Raw genomic sequence first — 18295 nt, forward strand, 5'->3', positions numbered from 1 at the left:
GTCCTTCGCATAAAAATTCATGATTTCGGGTTTGAATCCCTCTCAGTTAAACATTAAAAGAAAAATCGCAAGGCAGAGTTGGGACTCGCAAGAAAAAATTTGCCTGCAAAACTCTACCTTGAATCCAAAGCTTTGCCTTGCAATTTTTTTTTTTTTTTAACTTTTGATTGAGCAGGAGTTCGATCCGGAACCCGTGAATTTTTAGGCGAAAGGCAAAAATTAAAGACCAACAATTTGAGGGGCAAAAATTAAAGAACAGTGCCTTTGAAGGGCAATCCGTTCAAAAAAATATTATAATTTCCTCAAATTTTGCTATATTATTTTCCTTCAGACATTTTTGTTTAAAAAAAAAATCAAAAGGTCCCCTTCTTCTCATCCTCTTTCATAGCTTTTTCTTCATGTTTCTTTTTATTTACAATTAATTTTTATTTTATTTTAAAAAAAAAAGTTAATTTGCATGGATACAGCTATGAAATTGAACACTTGGAAGACCCTTTCACACTGCCAAAGTGAATCCAGACAAATGCTGCTTCGTCGCCATTCCTACTAGCTTTTTTAGTTTTTTCTACTCCACAGTGGTTTGCCTCGTAATTAATTACAAAAAGCAATGTCATATTTATAAGCTTCCACAACTAAAACACTCTCTCCCTCTGTCCCCTTCATAGTTCACACCACGCGTCCCTCCCCTTCTCTCTATGTAGAAGAAAGACACAATTCTTCACTGACAGCACCACAAGTTTAGACTCTAAGTCAAAAAAATTAAAAATTAAAAATTAAAAATTAAAAATTAAATTGTATTTCCTCCGTTCGTTTATGTTTGTCCACTGTACTAAAAATAGGTGTGTATTTTTACTTGTCCAATTTGAAAAATCAAAGAAAAATTTACCATTTTACAGATGTTTTACTCTTATTTACTCCCTTCATCCCAAAATAAGTATATCACCTCAAATAAAAAATACATTTTCATTAAAAGTTAATAAATACAATGTTAGTTTACTAAACTATCCCTATTAATTAGATGTTTTTGTTAGAATTGAGCAATATTAAAGAAGACTACTTCTTTGACGCTAAGGGCATAATTGAAAATATTTGCCATGTTTTATCTTGAATGCCTAAGGTAAGACTTATTTTGGGAAAATATTTTTCTTTCTAAGGTGACATTATGTTGGAATTGGGTTGGAAACTTCAAGAAATTATTAGTGACTGCACAATTTTTAAAGTATATTTGATTGATTTTAATTATTTAGATGATTTAGAATAATTAGGGATAATATATAATTAAATTATCATTTTATTTATTGCTCTTTAAGGAGTGTGCCGAGTCAAATATCAACCAGCCAAAATGGACGGAGGGAACATATTTTGTGGTTTTTTTCACTAATTTTTTTTAAATAAAGATTCCCATTGAGAAAGTAGTGAAAGAAAGGCCAATTGGTTATAACAGCATCATGGCCTCTGAACTGAAGTCTGAACTTGCATTCAGCCAAGTGTTAAAAACGATTAATTAACTCAAGTTTAAATTAACCCAAGTTAACTACATGGGGTTAGCTTACTCCCCACCCCTACGCTACCCCACCCCCCAAAGTCATAGTGGGTGGGTGGGTGTTGTTCAGCTTATAACTCCATTCCAACCCAAATGCAATTCTTGTATTCCTCCTCTGTCACTTCTTAATTTGGTAAACCACTTTGGTTTACCAGTAAAGCAAAGAAGAAAGAGTGAAAGAAAGAAAGAGACTCTCTTTCTATTTTTCTTGATTCTTAACACCAACCCAATCTCTAAAATCCAAGAAATTCAATACCCAGAAACACCCACATTGCCAAAAAAAAGGTTGAATTTTTATTTTATTGGGTTTTTTTTTTCTGGGCAAAAAAAGTTATGAAGAAATCTCCTCCATCTCCTTCTTTTTGTTGCTCCTCTTCTTCTTCATCATCTTCATGCATTGAACAAATCCATGAAGAAACAGAGAAGCAAAAACTGAAACCCAAGCCCAATTCAATTTCAAAGCCCAGGCCCAAACGTGCTGCTAGAGCTAAGAGAATTCTAAATGCTGATTCTCCAATTAATAATTCATCTCCAAGAAGAAGCTCCATTTACAGAGGTGTAACAAGGTATGTTTTTTTTTAAAAAATTTGCTTAAATTTAAATTCACATAGTAACACACACATTCAAGGTGTTCTGTGTGAAACCCAAAAATCAAAAATTTGATTTTTGAGCTGGGTTTTTCTTTTTTCTTGCATGCATGAAAAAATCAGTGATAAAAAAATTTATTATTTTTTTTGTTAATTTAAGTTGTGATTTTTTTTTTTTTTTTGGTGTGTGTTGTTTTTACAGGCATAGATGGACAGGAAGATATGAAGCTCACCTATGGGACAAGAGTACTTGGAATAGCATTCAGAACAAGAAAGGACGACAAAGTGAATGCTCTTTTTTTTTTTTTTTTTTTTCCCCCCCTTATCTTTCTTTCCTTTTGTTTAGTTTTTTATTTATTCTGTGGATTCAAAAAAATGAATTTTAATCAAGGAGATCTACAGTAATTTTTTACTGTTAATTTCATTTCTGTTAATTTAATCATTTTTTTACTCTCCTTAATCTGACTTTGTTCTTTGCTGGTTCTTGTGATGATCTCCTCTCTGTCACTTGCAACGTTAACAAAAACGCCTCTTTGCGGCTTAGTTTATTTGGGTAAGCACTAATCCTCTTATATACAAGTGTTTCTTGCATGATGTACAACATCCTTTATGCATCAACTGTCATGAAAATTATTTTACTTGTTTGACTGTGATTTCTAATTAAAAAAACTGTTATGTACAAGTATTTTTGCACGATGTACAACACCCTTTATGCAGAAACTGTCCTGAAAATTGTTTTACTTGTTTGACTTTTTTTTTTCTTTTCTAATAACAAAACTTTTATGTACAAATGTTTTGGAACGATGTACAACACCCTTTATGCATAAACTGTCCTGAAAATTATTTTACTTGTTTTACTGTTTTTTTTTCTAATAAAAAACTTTTTTTTTAAATAAATAAAAGACAATTTTTTTGCTACTTTTTTAAATGTCATTTTCAATTTGCAATTGAATGCAGGAGCTTATGATAGTGAAGAAGCTGCTGCCAGAACTTATGATCTTGCGGCTCTTAAGTACTGGGGTCCCGCAACTACACTTAATTTTCCGGTACTTAAATTCTCACTTTTTTCTCAATAAATTCCTTTTGTTTTAAAAACAATTTACAGATTTTTTAAAACTATTTTTCATGTAAAACCAAAAAAATTAGGGGGGTTTTTCATAGAAATGTTGTCTTTCTGGGAGTAAAAAAAGGGAGCAAACTGACAAAAAATAACCATATATGGACAAATAAGATACAACATGTGAATAGTGATGTACAACAAAACAATGCAGATGGAAACATATAGCAAAGAGCTTGAAGAAATGCAGAGGCTATCAAAGGAAGAGTACTTGGCTTCATTAAGGCGAATGAGCAGTGGATTCTCTAGGGGTGTTTCCAAATATCGTGGCGTTGCAAGGTATTAATTATTTCCAAAATTACTAAATTAGCTTTTATATTAATAAAAGTCTAAAACACATTTTTTAGAAAAGGAAAAAAAAGAGGACAAAAAGACATGCAAATTTAATTTTTTATAAGTACAAGGTCGGTACATTTTAAGTGGAAGTCAACAATTTTTGTGGATTTTCATGCTTTTGTAACATAACTGGTTTATTTGAGTGTGGGACCTACTGGGACATAGCTTTTCAGTGGGACCCATTTGGATTCACTGTCTATTTGTGGGCTGTGAGTTTAGGTGCATATATAGCAATGATGAAAAATGTGATAGCGTGATTAAAGATTCAAATAATTGACCATTCTACTTAGAGAGACCGTGCATTTTGAGAAAAAATAACCCCTTATTGTCGGATAAAATGTGAATTTGACACGTTATATTTGGAAATTTTGATTTTGACAGGCACCACCATAATGGTCGATGGGAAGCACGAATTGGACGGGTATTTGGGAATAAGTATCTCTATTTGGGAACTTACAGTATGTCTCTATCTTAATATCTCTTTCATTTTGCACCTTATTGAGTGGTTTGTTTGTTTCTTTCGAGTACTAGTTTCTCAATCGGCAAGTTTGTTTGTTTTTTTCCTTTTATAAAAAAGGGAGAAGGAAAATAAAGATTTGTTTTATTCAATTATCAAAAACAAATACAGTTTGATCCCAACTCCTCACACTACCCTTATAGTGTCCGATTCTTTTTTATTAATGTAGGAGATTCATTACCTGGGAAAGATTTTACACTTTTGCATGTCTAACATAAATCAAATAGATTCAACAGGATTAAAGCTGACATGGCACATGATCATTGGTGTTTTATATTATTTACTGAGATCAAAGTTAAAAGGCTGAGGTGGTCCAAATTTTAAATATTTGTGCAGATCTTTGTGGACCGTACAAAAAGTTAGACTTTCTGTTCGAACTTTATAAAAACTGAAAATATTCCCCTATATTTTTCTTAGTGGGTTAAGACCTTACCCATTTTTGTTATGTGGTTTATGTTTGACTAAACTAGAAAAATTAATCAATAATTGCTACTAAAATATGATCCTAGTTACTCATGAACAAGCAAAGCTTAACCTGGGTTTTGGCCGGTTCTGACCAAATTTCTCTTTCAATGGGTCCGACATCCTATATTAAGTAAATTGAACATGGCCTTGAATCATGTGGGGCTCACCTTAAACTAAAAATATTTTTATATGGATATAAAAATATATTGCCTTTTAGTGGCAAGTTGCTCCATTCGGCAATTCAATTGAGCCAATTTTGAATTTTTATGAAATTACCAGAATGATGTAAGATGCTATGTACTTGGTTTAAGTGGGAGATATTAATTACTCTAGTATGTGGAGTAAGAGAGTTTGAATAGTTGTTTAAGATAAGTAAATATCTTGATTTTCTTTAATGTGACTGTATTAGATCTTGGCTCGTGACATTGTCAGACCCTTGATTCATGCTTAATGGGATGAATAATTTAAGTGTAGTCTCAGTAGACAATTATGCCTTTGGATTGATGCATACTGTCTCATCATCCTCATCTCCAACTATTACACTCCAAAAGAACTACTAACCCTCATCAGTAAGTTGAACAAGGCTGCAAAAACCCACATCATCCTTTATCATTTATGACTATGCTCTTTCACTTTAGGTGATACATAAGGTACAATGTCTAAAAGAAAAAAAGCACCTTGCCATTTTATTCCTTTTCTTCATCAATGCATCCTCAAAAATAAAAGAACAAATCATTAGAAGAAAAAACATGTCTATCTTTTTAAGTATAACTATTCGGTATCTGGAACTCAGTGGTCCGACTAACTCGAACTTGAGTCATTCGCCCCATAGGGGCCCATTAAAGGGGGAAGTCTTTCCTTATCAAGAAAAACATTAACATTGATGGGTTGAACAAGTAATAATTTAATCATTCGAAAAGAGTTTGTTTGACATTACTTGTGTTGTTTTCAAAATAAGTACTAATATAATCCCATCTTGCTTGCAACAACAACAACAACAACATACTAGTGGGGTTTGGGAGGGCAGGGTGTACGTAGACCTTACCCCAATCTGCTTGTAGCTGAGGCATAGTTTTTTGCTTTTTACGAGCGAGTAAGTGCAATCTAGAGCATATTTACTAACCAAAGAGAACGAGTAAGGGCAATCTAGAGCATTTATATTGTCACTTTTACTTAGGTTATTTAAGATTCATCAGTTTCCTTGTTACTAATTGCTTCACTTGATGATGGTGTTGGTACTTGGACAATGCAAAATACGCTTTGTGTATCTGCCAATTGTTTTGAATAGATGATGGTAATATTATCTGGAATGAACTGTGTGGAGAAGCTAAATCTTGAAATTACTTGTTATATACTTCTCTTCTTGCTGAAGGCACTCAAGAGGAAGCAGCAGCAGCATATGATATGGCAGCAATTGAGTACAGAGGGCCTAATGCAGTAACCAACTTCGACATCAGCAGATATGCAGACAAGTTGAGGAAACTCCGCGAACCGGATATGCTAACAAAGGAGGAAAACACAGATTCCTCTGCTGAAGTGCAATCAAATGAGGTAATTGAACAACATCAACTACCTCTTCAACAAGAAGAGAACCAACTGAGTTTTCAGCAAGAAGAATTAGCTGCAGAACCGATAGGAGTACCAAAGTTAGAGTTTACGCGTCCACTTGATTCTGATGAAGTGACTCAACCAAAAGTTTTGAAGTTGGAGTTTGCCCCTTCGGTGGACTCTGCTGCTGATAAATTAAAGGCGAAGGACCGCGAGGAGGAAGATGACAACCCGTGGAACATGTACTTGGACGATACATTTGATTCCTTCCCAATTCCCGACTTCTCTCTTGACAAACCATCGGACTTGATGGATCTTTTCAACAACAGCAGCTTTGACTTCAATTTCTATGAGGAATCAAGTGAGAATGAGTTCAACCTGGACGTATTCTCTGACAGCATGATCATCGACGTGATTGAAGCTAATAACGAGGAAGTGAGGAAGAATCCGACGAATTCTCCTACTTCATCGTCATCCGTGTCAAGAACGCCATCCATTTCTAGCGACATGAAAGATGTTGGAGGTTTGGCATCTTCGGCAATGTAAGAACTCAGCTTGGTGTTGAAATGAATTATAAGTTCAATAGGAACTAGTTTTAGATGCCTTTTTAATCTTTCCTAGATATAGGGACACAAGCAGAAGCCCTTGTACCGTGTTTTAATTAGTTTCTTTACCAAATATGAACTCCTGCAGTTTAGCTGAAATGTTGCTTAGCAAACTTTTTTGGTTTCATTTTGCCTGTTGATATCCCAGCCCTGCTTGCTTTTTCGTGCATTGGTAACGTTCTTTCTCAGTCATCATATTGCATTATTGATAATATTCTTATTAGTTGTATTGGATTATTCACTTTGAATGAAGAATTAAGGGTCATGGAAAAATCAAATAATTTCTTTTAGATGAGTAAAGGAATTTCAAAAAATTTGCTTGTTGAGTTTTAAAGATGATGACTCAAATAATAGGCAGTTGATATCGAACACGACCTTCATGGGAAATGGCACAACCTAAGATCATTGACACCCTCACTTTACATATACAGGATTTAAATACATTAAATCCCCTTATTATTCAATGAAAGATGTATTTACAAGGATGCAGGAAAGCCTTGTATATATAGGTTGCAAAAGACCCTAAACCCAATCTAAAGCGGATCACTTTTTCGTGTAGGAAATGGACCTCTTTTTTAGAAACTTTTGCCGTCAATCATAGGATCTGGTCCTTATATCAGTCCCACAAACATAACAGGGAGGATAGGATATACGCAGACCTTACCTTTCTCTACCTTTGTGGGGTAGAGAGGCTCTTTCCGGTAAACCCTCGACTCGAAATAAGAGAAAAGCATTCGAAGTATGGTAGTAAGAAAATATGACAGCAAAATAGCAAGACACAAAGCAAATGAAGCAACAAACAGTAATATACATTGAAATAAAGAAACTACGCAATTACTAACTAATACTACTAGTAAGGAGAAGCAGAAAGGAGGCTAGCCCTTGCCTCTCCCACAAAAAGAGCGACAACACTTGGCTACCTACTAACCTTCTAGCCTAATCCGCGACCTCCATACCTTCTTATCCAAGGTCGTGTCCTCAGTAAGCTGAGGTTGTTCCATATCTATCTAATCACCTACCCCCAGTTCTTACCTCTACTTCTCCTAACTCCTGTTATGGTCAACCTCTCACACCTCGTTCTTTGGCGCATCCACACATATCATTCATAATTTCCTATAACAGCAATTTGTATTTATACGCATTAATACCAGCGGCAGAAAGTGCAGAAGTTATTTATCCGCATTCGTAACTTCATGTAATATTAAGTTGTATTTATCTGCATTTATAGTAGCGGTAGAAAGAGCGACACTAGGCAATCTTTGTATTAAATGCAACAATACATGCATATTCAACAGATCACAAAAATCTGAACGTGGTCAAGGTCATTTCCCTCGACTCGCGCTTCATCACAATTGGTCATATCATCCTATGCCTTTCCTTCAATAACCAGCAGAGTTTTGTCATCATCCCATTCGTCCTCAATAAATGGCGCATTTATGTCGCTATTCAGAGGTAATAGTAGTGGCAGAAAGAGCGACACTAGGCAATCTTTGCATTAGATGCGACAATTCAGGCATATTGAAAAGATCACGAATATACGAACCTGGTCAAGGTCATATCCCTCGACTCGCGCTTCGTCAGTATTGGCCACATCAACCTCTGCCTTTCCTCCAACAACCAAGAAAGTTGTGTCGTCATCCCATTCCTCCTCAATAAATGACATATATATGTCGCCATTCGGAGGTAAAAGTAGCAGTAGAATTAGCGACACTAGGCAATCTTTGCATTAAATGCGACAATTCGGCATATTTAAAAGATCACGAAAATTTGAACCTGGTCAAGGTCATTTCTCTCGACTCGTGCTTCATCACTATTGGCCACATCATACTGTTTCTCTCCTCCAAGAACGGGCAGAGTTGTGTCGCAATACCATTCCTCCTCAATAAATGACACGTATTTGTCGCCATTCGGAGGTAATAGTAGCGGCAGAAAAAGCGACACTGGGAAATCTTTGCATTAAATGCGACAATTCAAGCACATTGAAAAGATCACGAAAATATGAACCTGGTCAAGGTCATTTCCCACGACTCGTGCTTCATCACTATTGGCCACATCATCCTCTTTCTCTCCTCCAAGAACCAGCAGAGTTATGTTGTCATCCCATTCCTCCTTAATAAATGACGCGTATATGTCGCCATTCAGAGGTAATAGTAGCGGCAGAAAAAGCGACAAGGCAATCTTTACATTAAATGCGACAATTCAGGCATATTGAAAAGATCACGAGAATATGAACATGGTCAAGGTCATTTCCCTCGACTCGTGCTTCATCACTATTGGCCACATCATCCTCTTTCTCTCCTCCAACAACCGGCAGAGTTGTTTCGTCATACCATTCCTCCTTAATAAATGACACGTATTTGTCGCCATTCTGAGGTAATACTAGCAGCAGAAAAAGCGACACTAGGCAATCTTTACATTAAATGCGACAATTCAGGCACATTGAAAAGATCACGAAAATATGAAACTGGCCAAGGTCATTTCCCACGACTCGTGCTTCATCACTATTGGTCACATCATCCTCTTTCTCTCCTCCAAGAACCGGCAGAGTTGTGTCATCATCCCATTCCTCCTCAATAAATGACGCATATATGTCGCCATTCAGAGTTAATAGTAGTGGCAAAAAAAGTGAGACTGGGCAATCTTTACATTAAATGTGACAATTCAGGCATACTGGAAAGTTCACAAGAATATGAACATGGTCAAGGTCATTTCCCTTGACTCGTGCTTCATCACTATTGGCCACATCATCCTCTGCCTCTCCTCCAAGAACCAGCAGAATTGTGTCGTCATCCCATTACTACTCCATAAATGACGAATATCTATCGCCATTCGGAGGTCCTAACACTTTTTTTTGAATATTCTTCAAAGTACAAAAGGGTCCTCTTTAATTCATACAACTTTTAATTATATGGGAACCTCATACCCAGACACTCTCTCGTATGGAGAGAGAGAGATGGGAAAAAGTTGATATTTTTCAACATCACTAGATTCGTTCTTTCACTTTTTCTTCATTCTTTTATTTTTATTTTTCCCTCTCTTCATTATATTTTGTCTTTCCTATCAATTCTATGTCCAGCCGTCGAAAATCGATCATCGATGATAAAAAAGCACCACCTTTGTTGGAAAAATGTTCCGAGGACAATTTACCGCTTTCTCCCAATATATCCTACCCGTTCCTTTCCTTTCACATACAATAAATTCAAATAAAAACGACAAACAGAAGAAGAAGAAGAAGAAGAAGAAGAAGAAGAGACAACAATAAAAAAAAAATTGGCCTTAAGGGAAGGGCACTGGAGTGATGGTGAAAAAGGAACTATTTAATCATACTTAATTCTCTATAATTTAATATGCTTATTATTAATTATACAGTCAAACCTCTCTATAACAGCACCGTTGGGTCCAAAAAAATTTGGCTGTTATAGAGAATAGTTGTTATACACCTATAACAGCATTGACATTTAAATAATATTTCGCTATTATAGGCAAAAAAGATGCATAAAATCTAATTTTTCATTTTTAATTTTCAAATTCTAAACATAATCACACTTTGTATAACGAGGGAAAATCTTTTAATGATGAAAATATATATATTCATATGATATTTTTTGTCATAAATAGTGTATTAATTGGTCAAAATCTCTACATTTATTATTAGCAATCGTAGATATTTTATTTTTATGAAGATGGTTAATTATTATATTACCAAAAAAAGAATATAGCTGTTATACAGGGGGTAATTTTACAAAGAGCGTATTGTTATGAAGTTGGTTGTTGCCGTTATAGATGAAATGTTGTTATATAGAAGCAAAATATAACATAAAAAATCGGTTTTGAAAAAATTTGGTGTCGTTATTATATGCGGATGTCGTTATAGAGAGGTGTTATTATATGCGGATGTCGTTATAGAGAGGTCTGACTGTACCTCTTGATGATTCTCGTCTGCCTCTTTTCTTCCTCCTCCTCCTCCTCCTCCTTCTTAGTTTTATACCCACCTTTAAGTTTTCTTTTCTTTTTTCTCCCCCATTTCAAATTTTGACCCATATACAAAAGTCATACTCTATCAAAATATCAATTTCGGTAGAAATATTTTAGGCCCCATTTGTCCATAGATACCAAAAAAAAAATCACATTTTTTTGGAATTTTGGAGTTGGAGCTGGAGTTGTGTTTGGCCATAGTTTTTGAAATTGTAGTTTTTGGTGAAATGTAGTTGTAAAAAAGTGAAAAAAATTTGAAAAACAAGTTTTTTGAGTTTTTGGTATTCCGGAATACAACTTCAAGTTGTATTCGGAATTTTCATGGCCAAACGCTGATTCCGGAAAAAAGTGAAAAAAAAATCCGAAATAAAGTGAATAATTTTTATGGCCAAACGGGGCCTTAATCTACCACGCGCTTCCTCCCAATATATTCTACCTATTCCTTTCCTTTCACATACAACAAATTATAACAAAAAAGAATAACAAAAGAAGAAGAAAAAAGACACAAAATTTAAGTTTTTTTAGGAGTTAAGGGGGAAGGGGACCTTAGGATGGTGAAGAGGGGAATACTTAATTTCTACTTAGTTACTTTTACGTGATATATTAAAAGTAAAAGTTACTCATTAATTTCCCAAGTACTTACCCTCGAATGACTTATGTAGTACTCTTTTTGTCCATTTTTACTTATCATGTATACTAAATATAGATGTTTATTCTTACTTGTTCAGTTTTAAAAGTCAAGAGATAACTTACCATTTCATACCTATTTTATCATTATTATTAATTTTTATTTTGGAAACTTTAAGGGATTGTTAGTAGCTACATAACTTTTAAATTATGTTTGATTGATTTTAATTGTTATATGACTTAATAATAATTAGGAGTGATATAGTAAAACTGTCATTCTCTTTATGACTCCTTAGAGGTGTGTCAAGTCAATACATGACAGGCGGAGAGAGTAACAGTTTTTTCATGAACTTTCATCTTTCCTTTCCCGATGCAGCTTAGCTTCTTTGCCAATATTTTTCTATTTACTCTCATTAAAAGCACCATTCCTTATCATTAATCTATATTAAAAGTAGTATGTATATCAGTATATGCATGCCAATTATTCTATAGCCACAAAAAATACTATATGCAGGCCTACTACTAGGGTGCCACTACAACCATTATTTCCTTCCAACGTACGAGCTTTCTCATAAGCCAAAACCTCTCTATAATTATCATTCGTTATAACAGCATTCACTATAACGATCTGATTTTCTTCAGAACCGACCTTTCATGTTATATTTTATTTCTCTATAATAACATTCTACCTATAACAACAGTGACATTCATAATAGCGGTACACTCTTTGTAAAATTACTTCTTTATAACAGCCATACTCAAATATTGTATAATAATATTTTGTAATATGTGTAAAAATAAAGAGCTAATGTTAAGAGTCAATTGTTACTTGGAGTGAGATAGAAGAGTCAACTGTTAAGCTCTTAGACAGCCTTTTAGGGAATTATTGAATTCCCTTTTGTTGAAAGTTTGGACAAAATTCTTTGTCAATTCAAGTTTTATATTATTACTAAGAGACTCGAATTTACGAAACAACATACAATTGTAGAATTCTTATGTCAAACTTGAAATATTAAATTTTTAATTAAGTTTAAATGTATGTGTTCCTTAGATTTTAATTTTTTATTGGTATTGGTACAACTAGTTATCAATTTACTAGTAATTTATTAGTATTTTCAATTTTTAATTAACGAGCTATGAAAATCCATTGAAATTTTAAATTACAAGTATATTGCTTTCGTTTATATGTAACATAAAAAGTACAAAAAAAAAAATTGTTTGCGTAACTTCTTTTTATAACAGCTAAATGAGATTTAAACATTAAATGTCAGTATACATACATAATAGTAGCCATGAAATTTAGAACAAATGTTGCCCTTATAGAGAGGTTTGACTGTATTTACAAAACCCTTTGGCAAAAGAAAGTTTTGCAGAGAAGATTGTTGAGAGTATGTTCATATAATTTCTAAAGAGTTTAGCTTATTTATCATTAATTCTTGCAAGTTGCTTTATGAATTATTCATAGGTTGAGTTTATAATTTCGGAACTTGATTTTTTATTTGTATTGGTTCGTTTCTTTTTTTTTTTTTTTTGGATGTTTTGGGTTTCATGATTGTGCCTAATTTAATCATCGTGTCACTCTTCCTTCGGAAGACCTTAAATGTTGTAATGTCCTGAACATGGGAAGAAGAACTTTTGTTTATTTCTTTTTACCGCAAATAAAATGCCGGCAAATGGAGACTTAACCTACGATATGTGAGCAAGTCTGATACGATATTGGATGCCTCAAGTGCTCAACTTTCCTCGAGATCTTGTATTAGAAGCCAAGTCAAGGACTTTCAAGCTTTACAAGACTAGTTCATAGAGGATGAAGCTATGGAAGCACTTGAGGAAAATCATTGGACGGCTTTCAAGCTATGGAAAATAGCATGGAGGAAGAGTTCCAGAGCCCAAGAGTCCAAGACCCAAAACTTGCCTCTTAAAGAAGCCCAAACATTTGATATGTGGTTACAATTGCAAGCTTGGTAGTTATGACAAATGTGGCTAGGCATGAAAGGCTAAATTATATAAGCTTGCCATAGCTTATTTTCATTCCTGAATTGTGGATTGATGAAGAAACTCATTTGAATGTAGTTCTCCTTCTATGGAGTTTAGGTTAAGCTAGGAAAAGCTTGTGTTGGGTAGTGGAAGGATTCCCTTATCTCTTTACTTTGAGCCTCTGTTGGATAATTTTGGATTAGATTTTCATGTATGAGTTCAAGTTCCTTTCCCCCTTGGATTGATTCATAAATTTGTTTGTTAATTAATAGGTGTTGGTAACCAATCCAATATTGATTAGTCACAATTTTTAATTGAATTCATCCCTTCTTTCTTCTATTCTCATCTCATATTTCTTCTATCCCACCTATCGATTTCTCCTATCTTAATTTCCGCATATTTGTCGTTGTTTTCATACTTTCCTAATTAGGATCATATCAAAGTCTCACAAGTTAATTTACCACCAAATATAACTAACTTGATTAGATATATTCTAAATTTGGTAATTCTGAAAAAAAAAATTAATATAACTAACTTTAATTAGATACATTCTACATTTGGCAATTTTGAGGAAAAAAAATTATTTTTATTACAGTTTGATATATAACTTCCAGTTCCACTAAGGTAAAGGCTAGCTCAATTGTTTGCGGAAAGAAATCTTTCTTCAAAGATTTAAAACTATTGTTGCTGGTAATGTCCGATGTGTGTTTCAAAGACGTTTCACGGTTCTCAACTTTGCTGCCTGTTATGATTTGAATTGATTAAGAGGCGCGTGGGTTAATTAAAAGTCACGTGAGTGAAGGTGACATGTTATCACCCTCTCATCGTTATAAATAGAGGGAAAATGTGAAGGGAAGACATTGAAGAACCATTTGGAATTTTTTTTTCTCTCAATCTACCTCTCTTCTTCTTCTTTTTCGTCTATTCTCTATTCTTTCTTCTTCTTTTCTTAGTTCTACCATTACAGGCTATTGAAGCTTATGGTTATGGAGTCATTCTTTGTTAATTTAATGTAACATTTCCGTTAAATCAATAAAGATTCTATTTCGAAACAAATTCCTTTTTCTTTATAGTATTTTCATTTAATTTTTACAAGTACATTACAAATGGTATCAGAGCCTAATCTTGGCACCTTTGAGAGTTTGAAAACCACGATGGAAGAAACTGTATATGAATATAGACAATTCAGTCGGCTAGTGTTCAAATGGGGGCAAACTTTGATAAATTGGATAGGAAATTTGATAGACTGAACGACCAACTGGACAAAATCTTGGAATTAATTTGGAAGATAATGGGAGTTCTTTTCAAGATCAAGAAAATACAAGAAAAGATATTGAAAAAGTGAAATTACAAGAAAAGATATTGAAGAAGTGAAAGTACAAGAAAAGATATTGAAGAAGTTCCATCAAATGAAGGTGTCTTGAGGAAATCATCAGAGATTGATCTGTCTATGAACTCATGGTCGAACCGTTAAAACCTGAAGATGCCCCTGTCGGGAAATGTTTAAGCCCTAAGCACATTGAGGCAGAGAACAAGTTTTGCATACCTTTACTTGAAACTGCTTGGAAGTTCAATGAGCCGAATGAATATGTGGAAATTGAGGCAACAAGTTCCTCTTAATTTTGATTGGAAATCTCTATTGTGTGAGCTCCATAAGGTGGAATTAGATGCTAAGAACTCTAAGTGCATAATCTCTCGTATTTTATATGGAATGAGTTATGAGTTACATTATTCACTTACGGTGTTTGACAAATTACTCGAACCAGATAATAATTGCTGGATTTTGGTTATTACTGTTCCTGTCAACAACAAAAAGCATATGGATGATCCAAAAGCATATGGATGATCCATGTACTATAGTTTTTGATCTGGAGGGATGATAGTTTCTATAAGTCCCTCGCCAGCATGTTTTCTAGATTATGCCAAAGGACATATTCCTGATTATGCAAAACTTCTTGAGTGGACTTGGAGACAACTTATCGGGCTGCTTAATTTTTACCAAAGAGACCTCAATTCTGATGTTGCTAATTGTTGTATTTCAATTATAACTATTACTATCAACAATGAAAAACATGTGTACAATATCTATACTATAGTCTCAAACTTAGAAATGAATATTGATTGGGTATATGCTGAAGAGAGTTGTTATCCTTTGAGAAAACCAAACCTGGAGGTTGCTCAGAGCATGAGATTGGTTTTTTATCCGATAAATGCAATTCATATTGAAGGATTGTTTTCCTGGATATTTGATAGGTTCGATGTTGCCACCTTAGCTTTTGGTCCGAAGGCTTCAAGAACAAGTATTATTGCTTTATATGTAATTTTTGGTACAGGGGAACAAAGGGGTTGTTGTTTGCTTGATGCAGAGAATGCTGTTGATCCAAAAATTACCGAGGCCATTGAGATACACCATTAAAAACTTGTTTCTATCCCAATTAGATTATGGCAAGCATGCTCTTAGACTAACATGTGGTTCAGCTAATGTTGTGAACAATATAGCTGCTCCTTTCCTGAAAGTTGAGCTGGAAGATGTTGAGATTGTGTGGTCCCTCGTGTGTAAAGGAAATGACTATGTTCCTAAGATTTTAGAAAAATTATTGCTAGTTCTGGGAAGTTTTGAAATCAGAGGCTTCACAATTACTTCATTAACTGGAGATTGGTGACGACAACTTGATTCTAGTCCCATATAATTTTTTCTTGTCCATCCCGATGTTGAGCTAGAAGTACACATAGAATTTTAGTGATGATTTTAGGAGAAGCAGTCGAGCACAAGGGCTCCTTTTACATGTGTCTCTCATAATCATGGAAGTATCACATTTCAAGGATGGAAAAGGGTTTCATGAGGTGGTTCTGTTACACCTCGTGAATTTTCGCGTCGTCATAAGCAAACTAACGTGAGTCCAGAGAAGCTATGATATCCTTATAAGGTTAAGGATGACTTTTAATAAGTGTTAGACAAGTATTTAAAGGTTTCGGGATCAAGCGAATTGAAGAAATTAGGTTCGTTGAAAATTTGGAAAAACTTGGCAGAAATTTGGACAGGATTTTTGGTCCAACTTCAAAGAGGCATATCTCCTAGAATGTGAGGAGTTACAAAATTCATAACCTATGTAAATTGAAGTTCGGCGAGCCTTCTTTCCAATGCAACTGATAGTTCGCATTTGGAAGACGGGATGAAATCGGCATGCGATTGTATTAATTTTACCAAAATTTCCAGAAAGTTGAAATTTTTACCTCCAATGTACGGGATGAACAGTAACTCGTATTTTGAAGTACGGGATGAACAATAACCCGTACTTTGCCCGAATTTTTCAGAAAATTTAAGTCTGTGGACCTGGTATATATATATTGATTCCTCCACGACTTGGGCCTCATTTTTCACCAAAAATAAGTCCCTAATGTCTCTCTAAGCTTCCTTTAACATCCATACACACTCCAAATCATTCCAAATCAAACCAAGGGAAGATCAACCTTGAAAACCTAAATTAATTTATGAAAGTTGGATGTTCTTGTTTTCACTTGGAGTTGTGGGGATTAAGTCTTAGTAGAAGTTGTGTGAGTTAAAATTCTTCAAATACAAGGTATGTTTTTTTTTTATCTTATCTCTTATGTTAAGTTGATTTGAAGGTTTAGCAAGTCTCAGAAAGTGAAAAGAGTTATCGGGAAAAGTTCAAATATGAATTGATGATATTTTGAGTTGTAGATTAACTTGAGCTATAATTGTTAGCATGTTATGAGTATAATCTTGTTATGCGGGGTAATAATGATGTTGAGAAAGTGTGGCATACAAATATATAAGGGGTTGTATTGAAGTTGTTGTTATGGATTGTTTATGAAAAGAAGTTTGGGATTGGTTTGAGTATAATTGGAATGTAATCTTTTGATTATGGAATTTTGATGTTTTTATTGTGGTTTTGGGACTTGTTTTTGAATTGGCAGAAATAGAAGATATAAGGCGAAATCTTTTGCCCAATTTTCGTTAGATCATTTATTAATTTAATTTGACCACATAAGCGTTTCAATGACTTACCCGAAGTACAAATCATCTTGAATTAGATTTATGAGCTCGAGAGGATAGACGTTGAGTAATTAAGGAGACAACGAGGTATGTAAGGACAACCATTTCCTTCAAAAGGCATGATTCCTATGTTATGATCCCATATATGCTATCCATGTTACCCTTACTCATAGAAATGCTAGAGGTCCTTAATTCTCAAGACTCTTATGATGACTCCATGTTTAGTAGTACCAAAGCCTAAGTTCTAGATGTTCTCATGACATGATTGAGCTACTCAATAATTCTTGATTACATTCACATAGTTGGCCTCATCTTATGTTGTTGTTCCCAAGGAACAAGATAGGGGCATTAGATATGATTTTTCATTCAGGCAAAACAAAGTTCTCATTTTCGATATTTTGGGCTTGTCCTGATTACAATTTTTTTCTTTTTGATGATCCCCAAAGATAATTGTTTTGGGGGAATATAGCACGATGATTGTTCCTAAAATAAATCGGAGGTTCCGCCCCGTCCTCCGTAAGGTTTTTAAATTTGGGTCCTCTGCCTTTTTATATATATATATATATATATATATTTGTGTGTGGTGTGTGTGTGGTGTGTGTGGTGTGTGGTGTGCGATATTACCTCCATAGGGGGCCACCCGGGGCGCTTTGGAAAGGCCGTGCCATAGGCGGGCCCACCAGGGGCGGCGGAGATAAACCCCCGGGCGGGGCGGGCGGGGTAATGGGTAAAACCGTACCATATTGGGTTTTCATATATATATATATATATTATAATGTTTTTTAAAAATGAAAAAAGGGATAGGGATCCGCCTTAAAACACGGGTATACAGTTATCTCTTTATCTCTTTTTTTTCCCTTATTTATTATTCAAGTCTTACATACTGGCATTATTAAACGCGTCCTTTCAGGGCCCCGGGTTCGTCGTGGAGACGGAGACGGATCGATCCCCAAACCCCCGAGATTGGGGGCTCTTTTTGG

General features: G+C 34.6%; 2 protein-coding genes across 4 annotated transcripts in view; one reads left to right on the forward strand and one right to left on the reverse strand.

The window, feature by feature from the left end:
• Positions 1 to 18295, reverse strand: part of LOC132063678 (proline--tRNA ligase, chloroplastic/mitochondrial-like) — a 64541-nt gene that overhangs the window by 30982 nt on the left and 15264 nt on the right. The gene's annotated exons all lie outside the window — the stretch shown is intronic.
• LOC132063676 (AP2-like ethylene-responsive transcription factor At1g16060) lies at positions 1515 to 6894 on the forward strand. Of its 2 annotated transcripts, XM_059456342.1 has the most exons (6): positions 1515 to 2109; positions 2333 to 2415; positions 3088 to 3176; positions 3402 to 3526; positions 3965 to 4041; positions 5938 to 6894. In XM_059456342.1, the coding sequence occupies exons 1-6, from the start codon at positions 1877 to 1879 to the stop codon at positions 6657 to 6659; spliced, it is 1329 nt and encodes a 442-aa protein (XP_059312325.1). In that variant the 5' UTR covers positions 1515 to 1876; the 3' UTR covers positions 6660 to 6894. The 2 variants fall into 2 exon arrangements, with proteins under 2 accessions (XP_059312325.1, XP_059312326.1); XM_059456343.1 differs by lacking the exons at positions 1515 to 2109; positions 2333 to 2415 and adding an exon at positions 2530 to 2683.

Source organism: Lycium ferocissimum, chromosome 7 (assembly GCF_029784015.1).
Source record: "Lycium ferocissimum isolate CSIRO_LF1 chromosome 7, AGI_CSIRO_Lferr_CH_V1, whole genome shotgun sequence".
Classification (NCBI taxonomy): Eukaryota; Viridiplantae; Streptophyta; class Magnoliopsida; order Solanales; family Solanaceae; genus Lycium; species Lycium ferocissimum.

Excerpts from the sequence above, each read along its gene's own strand:
- LOC132063676 (XM_059456342.1), top strand. The coding sequence starts at position 1,877 with ATGAAGAAATCTCCTCCATCTCCTTCTTTTTGTTGCTCCTCTTCTTCT. Across the intron at positions 2,416-3,087 it reads GAACAAGAAAGGACGACAAA|GAGCTTATGATAGTGAAGAA; the intron begins GTGAATGCTCTT and ends AATTGAATGCAG. Across the intron at positions 3,527-3,964 it reads AAATATCGTGGCGTTGCAAG|GCACCACCATAATGGTCGAT; the intron begins GTATTAATTATT and ends TGATTTTGACAG.